Source organism: Camelina sativa, chromosome 12 (assembly GCF_000633955.1).
Source record: "Camelina sativa cultivar DH55 chromosome 12, Cs, whole genome shotgun sequence".
Taxonomy (NCBI): Eukaryota; Viridiplantae; Streptophyta; class Magnoliopsida; order Brassicales; family Brassicaceae; genus Camelina; species Camelina sativa.
In genome coordinates, this window is record NC_025696.1 from 14,401,575 (window position 1) to 14,411,009 (window position 9,435).

The window sequence follows — 9,435 nt, forward strand, 5'->3', positions numbered from 1 at the left end:
GCAAAGGTGTCCAGCAAGAAAATTCTGCCAAGCTTGCTTTCCGGAGTCCCAGTTAAAATGGACTTAAGACTTTCAGTCTCAGCGCGTCATACAATTTTTACAGCAGCAATAGAATGTAAGCATGAATATATATACGATGAAGTTGCAAGTATTATACACCAAGGACTACAAAAATAAGCGAAACCTAATAAATAGAAATCATAATTACACACATATTTCATCAGAAAAATAATACGTCCAATCCGTGACATATACTTGCATTATACAAATGCACATATCGAAACTCGTATATATCAAATTCATCGAGAAGGACACACTAATCAAAACAAACTGAACGTTGAAAGATCAAGAAACCAAAAGCTCATATAAGAAAGAAAAAAAATGTTACAGTGTAAACAGAGAGAGAGAGAAGAGAGATCATTAAATGAATAGGAGAAACCTCTGACTGGTCAAGTTGCTTCAGAGGACAAGATCTCGAGCTCTGCCCACCAAAGAGGAGAGGATCTAGGGGTAGCTTTCTCAGGAGTTATGTTAATAACTTGTTTAAGTTGTTCCGTTACATCTTTCATTGAAGGTCGATGTCCCGGCTCTGTTTTCAGGCATTCTCGTATCACATCGCATATCACTTCAAGCTCTTCTTCTTTAAATGTCTTTAACGATGGATCTATCATTTCTCCTGAGTCGTCGTTTCCAAGGTACTTTGATGCCTGAAACATGGACCGGACCGTTTAGTATATGGATAAAGTTCTATGCATGTTTTGTTGTTTCGGTTAGAGTGGTGTTATTAATAATGCTTATATATATATATACCCATTGCTCGATAGATCCGTATTCGTCTGAGAAAGAGAGCTTTCCGGAGATTATTTCGAGCATTAAGACTCCGAAGCTATGGACGTTAGCCTCTGGCTCTGGAGGTAGTAGCAATGACGTTTGCTCCAAGTCACCACTCACTTGTTTCTTCGGATTTAATCTTGCCTCTAAGTTGAAAGGAATCTCCGAGACCTACAAATTCGATTAACTTAATCTTTTTAGCATCTTAAAGACAACAATGCAGCTTAATAAAACACCTTTAAAAGTTTTTAAGAGATTTTAGAGCAAACCTTGGCTGCATAGTCATCAGTTAGGTAGATTTCTGATGAGTTGAAGTCCGAATGTGCCATGGGAGGGTTCATCTCGTGCATATGTTGCAAACAATAAGCTGTTCCCATTATTATTCTCATCCGTGCGCCCCAATCAAGATGCTCCATCTCCTTATCTGTTATGCGAAAAATTGTTATTAATTGAGAGAGTGAAAGCATAAGAGAACATCATGAGACCGAGACCGATGTTTTTACCGTGCAAATGCTCGAAAAGGGTTCCATTTGGAGCATATTCAAAGACCATCATCCTATTAAAAGGATCATCTTCTTCACAATATCCAATCAGATTCACAAAGTTCTTATGGTTGATCCGGGACAGTTTATCAATCTACAAAAAAAAAGACATACACCAAACTCCAGTTCAAAAGACTATATTATGGTAAGACCTTCTAAGTTGATTTTTTTTTTCTTTCTTTCGTAATTAACCTTTCTACGGTATGCCATTTCCATGGCTCTTGTCCATTCTTTAGACTCAGCAATCGCGGTTGAAGCCACCGCTATCTCAACACCACTTGACAAAGTTCCTTTATACACAGTGTAACCGTCAAATGTCTCTATAATATTGCTGAAATCCTCACACGCTGTTTCTAGTTCAGACCGATTGAGCTTTGGTACCCCTAGAAATTTTTGTTCATGTCCTCAGTTTCAATGTTAAAAGAAACAGGGTAAAAATGGAAACACTAAAGTAAAAAAGATTTTACCGGTAACAAAAGCTTTCTGTAACTGTCCACTAAGACCAGTTTTCCAAGGACCTATGCTCTTCACAGCTCTTTTCCGGCAGAAGAATATACCCGCTACTATAATCAGTAAACCGACGAAAGAAGCAACCGCAATAACCACATACATCCACACATGTTTTGACTGTTTATTAGCTTGTGGCTGATCCTTAGAGGAATCAGGACTAGTGTCCTCATCAGGAGAAGGAGGGAGTAAAGGCGGTCTTCTCTTCTTTGCATTAGTTACTGCAGGGAAAGACCCGCTGCTTCGAGGGGAAGCTTCGGTTATAATCCCGGGAGAAGGACTAGGAGCGGAAGGAGCAGGCTCAGCTGCCAAATTACTTGTCTCCTCGAGTAACTCACGTCGTTTGAGGATATCAGTTTCCTCCAAAAAACCTGCAAGAATCATATATTGAAGTTTTCAATTACTAATCTTTAGTTTCTACGCTAAACATTGATGAAATCAGAATTGTTTGTGGCTTACTTGGGAATGCTTTCAAGAAACGTCTGGAAGTTGCTTTGATATGGAATACAAGAGCTTCTATCTTTTTTACTCGAATGAAACGGTTTCTTGAAACACTGTCAAGAGAGAGATGAACTGTTAAGATGAATAACCAAAAAGATACTCTCCTGTTAGATGAATTAATATTAGACAGAGCTTACCAATGTCCAAGTCTTCTGTTTGCACATCCGAGAACAGCCAAAGGAGATAACTTTGGACTCTTGTTTAACCGGACTTCATACGCCGATTGAAGTCTCAGGATCTTTATTCTCACATCACCCGATAATTTGTTACCAGAAAGCAACCTATAAGGTCATAGCAACAAAAGATAAGGTATACTTTTTTCAATACATTTTTGTTAAGCACTGAACAATAGAAATGTTAACTCACAAGTGTTTTAGCGATAAGTCATTGGTTAGCTCAGGTGGAATCTGTCCGCTCAAATCGTTATCTCTCAAATCTAAGACTTGCAAGTTTTCGAAACTCCCATACTCCGTTGGAATTCCACCGGAGAAATGATTCCTAGAGAGTATTCTGTAAAAACAAGAAAGCGGATTAGTCCCGCTTAAGCTAATCATCAAAGATTCAAAGAGAAGCTATGGAGAAGAGATCCTTACAGAGATTTTAAGTTACTCAATTGGCTAAGCTCAGGAGCTAACGTTCCTTCCAAAGAACATCCGCTAAGATCCCTATATATAAAACAGACAACACACTTATAATCAGAACATAGAGACAACTAATGATCTCATCTGCAAAGTCTTAGTCTAAAAAACAGAGGAACTTACAGAATCTGCACTTTACCGTCAACGCAAGTCACCCCTGACCAAAAGCAGAGATCATTACCAGAAACATTCCAATTTGCAAGAGTTCCATGAGGATCCGAGTTCACTCTTTCCCGGAATTTCAACAATGCGGATCCTATCAATTCATCACAAATTAAGAACCAAAACCCTAAAACAAAAAAAAGCATGAGAAGTAAAAAAGAAGATAGTCTAACCTTGGGAATCGAGGGACAAAGAGAGAGGAGCTTGAAGGCTAATGATCAAGAAGAGGAAGCAAGGGAAGTGGTATCCACAACCCATTATACGGTTTGTTTTTGTTTTTACAACAAACACTATACTAAAGACTTTTTCCTAAATTACACAAATCAAAATCCCAAAAAACCCAAACCCAAAAAAAAAAAAAGAAGAAGATATGTTCTATATAGTAATTACAATGTACAACAGGATGATGCAGAAGAAAATTCACGAATATCAGGGTCGACCTTCATCATTTTTTCTCCTCCTTAGGTTTGAAAATTTGATTTCACAAAACCCTTTTCATCACTGTGTTTATTATATCTCTGGGATCTATAACAAGCTCGTTGCGATACCTGAGGAAAAATGCAACAAAAACCCAAAAATTTAAACGAAAATGATAAAGAATCATTACAAAAGGAATACCTTTTCGAAGAAGCAATGTATTTTTATCCAAAACACAAATACAGAGAAATCATCATAAGAAAGAACATTGCAAATTACGTAAAGGAACCATTTGTATGATTGGAAAAAAGAAAAAAAACTTACTATAAAAAAAGGGCTTCCTTGTAATGCGAGCAAACGTATTATTATGTTTCTGGCAAACAAGAAACAAGCGAGCGGGTAGGGCAAGCAAGATAATGTTGTGTGATTTAGGGAAATCAAAATATCCTCAGAAATCGATGTTAACTATATTCAAAAACAAAAAATAAAAAAAAAAATCGATTTCTTGTGTGTTTGTTTGCAGGAAGATGATGATGATCTCAGAGTTTTGTCTCTTCGACCATCTTTGGTCTCTCCAGGGCCAAAGGGGGTGGTAGCCTTCTCTCTCTCCTCCTCCCTCTTCCCTTTTCTTCCCTTCTCTCTCTTTTGCAACAATTTGTTGTCTTTTTTAATTGCTTCGAAATTTTTTCCAATTTCACAACCCCTAATTCCTTGTAATTTACTTTCTTTTTTTGTTTTTTTTTTTTTTATTTTTAATAATCATACGTGCTTAATTATACTGCACTAGGACACGTCACCTTGCTGCATAATTAATTTAAACACAAAAATAAAACGATTATGTATTTTAAATTTGGTTAGTATCCAAATCTCTTCTCATTCTTTATTTTATCAAGAATCCAATTCAAAAACACTTATGGAACGTGCCTGCCTCTTATATATGCCATTACTACTAGTAGGACCGATGATAAAATAGTGAATCTTTCTGACCGTTGGATATCGTTAATCTTACGGTTATGTATGTATGATCACACCCACACAGTTTTTGGGGAATTAATGTGCATGAACATCATCATCATTAAACTACATGCCTCCCATTACTTCTTAAATATATTGTCTTCCGTCATGATCAAAATGTCAAAACAATTGCAGCTGATGATATTAAGAAAATACAAAAGTCAATCAAAGCTTATACTATTATATTTATGCATCCTTAGTCTTATTAGACAAAGATAGCTCTCTAGTTCCAATTTAGTGATTTTGATTGTTTAAAGAAAAAGAAAAAAACATTGGATTGAGTATCTGCCGCCATGGTTATGTTGTATAATTATGCCGGTCTAAACCGGATAAGTCAAAACCGGTTCGCATCAAACATCAATAACATAAATTGATCCTTCAATTACAAAACATGCGGTCGGAAAAACGAAACCACAGTTATATAACACACACTGACACACACACACACACACACAAAAAGAATTGAAACCCCAAGAATCAATCTCTGGTTCATTACATTGTGTTGCCTACAAGAAAAAGAAGAGGCAAACCTTAAAACTATTTATTAATTTAATTGTAACGTAAAAAAGAACAAGTAATTGTGTCTTGTTTTATGTATTTTGCTGGCGAGACGATGGATGAACAATCAGCTCCTGCATATAAATTTCACAAAAGAAAAGATAAATACATTGAACAATAATACACCAAAAATAGAAAAAATAATCTAAAAGTTATATTTGGATTATTAAAGAACCAAAAGATGTTCAAAGAGTATTATTATTTAGTAGTACCTGAGAATAACGAGCGTGATCGTTGTGAACGTACGATGTTTTAACGATCGTTTCCCATTTCGTAGATTCAAGAACTTCTTGATCTAGTTTCTTGTTACCAACTTGACTTAAAACGACTCCGTATGGTCTAGGGTTCACCGGCGGAAGGAGAGTTCGTCGGAGCCAAGACCGAGACGGAGTTTCCGGTAATGGCGGAGGAGAAATCTCCGGCGTATAGTCCGGCGATGATTTGAGAAGATTCCCTGACCTGTTGTTGATCCTTCTTCTGTTTACTTCCTCCACAAGAAACCTCGAGTCAGGAATCGTCGTACGTTGGTTTCTCGAAGGAGTTGAGACCGAGTTTCTAAACGTTCGGATTTCACCAGAGTTTGAATAATTAGGATGAATCTCTCTTCTTGTTCTTGTCGGATACAGTTCTTGGGACTTGCTTATTCCTCTGTTTAGCCTTTTGAAGCTCTCTGTTGGTTTCTCCGGTGTACCAAGAAAACCGGAATCAGAACAAGAGGTTCGGTACGGAGATATAAAACCGGAGAGACGCCTAGTTGACCAGTTTGGTAAACCAGTTTGTTCACCCGACGAGTGTTTCATAGACCGGTTTGATGACACTGAATCCAAAGGAACCGGGTTTAGAAACTTGAATGAGTTCTTAGCACAAAGCCTTGGCAAGAATCCGCAAGCTTTCTTGGTAACATTTGGGCAGATCTTGTGATCATCATCACCGTAATCATCATCATCATCATCATCGTCATCATCATCTTCATCATCATCATCATCATCGATGTTTAAATCATCATAAAGGCTCTGAACAATGGCGAAATGTTCATGTTCTGAGACTAATTGACTTCTTTGGCGAATCACAAGAGCTTCTTTGGTCTGAGTGATTTGCTTCTGCTCTGAGGAGTTATATGAAGATTGATGTTTCTGATGTATCTGACAAGCCATTGCTTTAGCAGCTGGTAAGAATCTGGACATCATTAGATCTAGACTTTCTCTAGATTTCTTCTCATCATCACCGTCAGATTTCTCACCATTCTTCTCGATTTCGCTTACTCCACTTGTGCTGCAGTTAACAGAGAAGCTTCCATTTGAAGGAACCGTATCCAAATCTTCATCTTCATCTTCGTCGTCTTCTTCATCTTCATCGGTTTCTAGTAAACCTGATTCTTGAATCAACGTAGCCATGTCATCTTTTGGTTTTCCAGGGCTTTGTTCCCACACAAAAGGAACTGAAGCTGATTCAGTTAGATGATAAAAGCTCTGGTCTGGTAATACAAAAACCGGCGTTTCTTGTTTTGTACTCGGACATGATCTAAGCACTGGTCTTGTAATCTTCGTCTTCGTGTTCCCTAATTCACTCGAACGTTCTATAAAAGATGGTATCCGTCTTATAGATGGTAATGGAGCATACAAATTCAATTTCCTCCCCTCCATTCTTGAAAAGAAAAAGATGAGAATAAGAATTAAAGAACTAAAAGAAAAGATCAAAGAAATATGAAAACGAACATGAGGAAAAAAAAAAAGATCAGTATATGATCACACAGAAGCTTTTAAAATACCTCTCCACTTGGTTCAATCAAGAATCAGCTTCTGCTGTGTGTTTGAGATTGTAGTTGTTCTTATTAACTTAAAAGAATAGGAAAAAAATAATAATAGAGAGATAATATATAATGTATAATATTAGCGAATGTCTAGGGCCGAGATTGAAGGCTTGAGTTTAGGGGAAATAGCAGATGAATCTATAAGAAGTGTGTGTGAGAGACTAAAGAATTGTCAATAAAAGAGACTTTTGCTTTGATCTTATGTTTTCATTTTGTATAATTGAGACTCATAACAAATCATATCCCCACAAAGATTTGATTGAAATGTAATGATGAGATCAACTACTTTTGTTTTCTTGTTGGAATTTTTATGTGTGCTGTGCGGATAGAAAACGATGTCGTTACATATTAGCAGACGAATACAAGAAGATCATAGACAAAAAAAAGAAAGAATTGGTATCAAGGTGATTAGGTGAATTAATCAATAGGCCAAAACGTGAGGAGTAGTTGTGGTTCAAGTTTCCAACTATTCTTCTAAAAGTAATGAAAAAAAAAAAAAAAGTAGGGAAAAGACAGTTATGTGAGCCAAATAAGCACTAGTGAAGTGGACCGACTTTGGTAAATGTAACACATGTTCTGTCCTGTCCTTTTCCGAGCCACACATGCTGCACTAATTCTTCCATTTTCCCGAATGCACTAATTAATTTGTTTAAACTTTTACAAGTCTTTGAAAAAAAGTCGCGGCATCGCCTCGACGGATGATTGATAGGACTTAATTTTAGATTAATTAATTATTTTAAGTTTACACACAACATGAAAACCTTTTAACCACAAAGAAAAGAAAGTTGCACACAACATTCCAAATAAACTAATTAAGAATTGAAAAGCAAAAAAAATTGACTTATAATTGCTGAATAACCAACCGGCATTGGTGGCTAAAAAACAAAAAGACCAACCGGCACTGGAAAACACTCTTTCAAAGTCTTACTTAATGTTTACGCCTTCTAAATAACACCAAAATAAAGATTTAACTGTTCGATACTATACTACATGGAGTAGTTTAGTAATCGTTTCGAGAAAGGAAAAAAGGGAGTAGTTTAACATTACTAAGCCACTTCTTTCCAATCTCTAATACTCAAAAGCTTTGGGTTTATCAGTTCAAAAATAAAATGTATAGAAATAGAATTGTTTAGAAATAATTATAAGGCCTATTAAAATTTTGACTTTTTGTGTAGCATGAAATGTGGTGTGGACTGTGGACCAACCCTTGAATTCTATAATATTAACTTTTGTTTTTTAAATAAATATTAATATTTATTGAAACAACCCTTCCCGTTTTTTTTTTTTTTATACCTTAATTTACTAGTGGTCCCATACCCACTAACATCCTAACATCAAACAATAACAGCGGATAACCAAATAAAATAATTCCAATAATAACCAACATAATAATCCAATAACATCATAATCCAAACAAAGAAATAACCAAAAGCTAACATCCTACAATGTTCCTTTGACTTAATCTAGCAACCTAACAACAGCTAGACCACAATCAATCAAGTCTCTAGAACATCCTCCTCCTCATAGCCCTTGATTCCACGATCACACTTTTCCTTTACCTGCACACCACAAACAACAATTGAGATGCGTAAGTATTATCATAAATACTTAGTGAGGCCGTCCTCCCATCTACTGGGTTATACACACAAGCATATGAGACTCCCAAGTCAACAAACAACAACAACACAATCAACATATCAAACCAGGAAAATAAGACTCGGCAGGTACTAGTGTCGACCGATGCTCAATCGGTGTCGACCGATGCTACAGGAACTGGTGTCGACCGATGCCGGAATGGTGACGATCGATGCTACTCGAGACGGTGCCGATCGATGCTCCACAAAAGTGGTATCGATCGACGCCTCTTCTGCAGTCACGATCTGCGCGAAACTCAGCGACGAACTCCGATCTCAATCAACACAAATTCAACTCCAAACACGTCTAATCATCTCGGAATTCACTAGAAATCACAAATACAATGTACCCAAGCAAGCAAACACCACAAATAACAAGGAATCACACAAAACAAGGGAGATCTCATGCTTAGATCAACCATGGTCAAGCACTCACCTCAAGAACAAGAAGTTTGGATTGAGAAACGTGGAAAACAACACCTCCAGAAGCTTCCCCTTCGATTCCAGCAACAGCTAACACTCCTACAGCCTCAGATCTCTCCAAAATCACCAAGAACAAGCCCAGAAATCCCAGAAAAGTTTTTCTCTCTTTTCTCTCTTTCTTTTCCTCTCAAAAACGGCGAGAACCACAAATAATACGACCTAGGGTCGTTTTTCCCCTTTTACACACGATTAGGGTTTTAAATCAAACCAAACCGAACCAATTCGGTAATTAAATCAAACCCGACCAAACCGGAAAACATGGTGTCGATCGATGCCACCAAGGGTGTCGATCGACACCCACACCAAAAATACACAAATTGGTTCGCGGGCGTTACAAT

General features: G+C 37.1%; 2 protein-coding genes across 3 annotated transcripts; both read right to left on the bottom strand.

Annotated features, from left to right (window-relative positions):
- On the bottom strand, positions 167–4,260 carry LOC104731712 (protein MALE DISCOVERER 2-like). The gene is made up of 13 exons (XM_010451184.2): positions 3,923–4,260; positions 3,355–3,729; positions 3,143–3,275; positions 2,975–3,046; positions 2,748–2,891; positions 2,519–2,662; positions 2,340–2,434; positions 1,841–2,251; positions 1,566–1,756; positions 1,335–1,467; positions 1,101–1,255; positions 811–1,002; positions 167–707 (listed from the first exon to the last, which is right to left on the bottom strand). Exons 2-13 carry the CDS (start codon positions 3,437–3,439, stop codon positions 450–452), a joined length of 2,013 nt encoding a protein of 670 aa, XP_010449486.1. The 5' UTR covers positions 3,440–3,729; positions 3,923–4,260; the 3' UTR covers positions 167–449.
- Positions 4,957–7,305, bottom strand: LOC104731713. Of its 2 annotated transcripts, XM_010451186.2 has the most exons (3): positions 6,939–7,304; positions 5,383–6,814; positions 4,957–5,244 (listed from the first exon to the last, which is right to left on the bottom strand). In XM_010451186.2, exons 2-3 carry the CDS (start codon positions 6,811–6,813, stop codon positions 5,203–5,205), a joined length of 1,473 nt encoding a protein of 490 aa, XP_010449488.1. In that variant the 5' UTR covers position 6,814; positions 6,939–7,304; the 3' UTR covers positions 4,957–5,202. The 2 variants fall into 2 exon arrangements, with proteins under 2 accessions (XP_010449488.1, XP_010449489.1); XM_010451187.2 differs by having other exon boundaries at positions 5,383–7,305.

Excerpts from the sequence above, each read along its gene's own strand:
- LOC104731713 (XM_010451187.2), bottom strand. The coding sequence starts at position 6,813 with ATGGAGGGGAGGAAATTGAATTTGTATGCTCCATTACCATCTATAAGA. Across the intron at positions 5,245-5,382 it reads ATCACGCTCGTTATTCTCAG|GAGCTGATTGTTCATCCATC; the intron begins GTACTACTAAAT and ends ATTTATATGCAG.
- LOC104731712 (XM_010451184.2), bottom strand. The coding sequence starts at position 3,439 with ATGGGTTGTGGATACCACTTCCCTTGCTTCCTCTTCTTGATCATTAGC. Across the intron at positions 3,276-3,354 it reads TTTGTCCCTCGATTCCCAAG|GATCCGCATTGTTGAAATTC; the intron begins GTTAGACTATCT and ends ATGAATTGATAG. Across the intron at positions 1,256-1,334 it reads CCTTTTCGAGCATTTGCACG|ATAAGGAGATGGAGCATCTT; the intron begins GTAAAAACATCG and ends TTCGCATAACAG.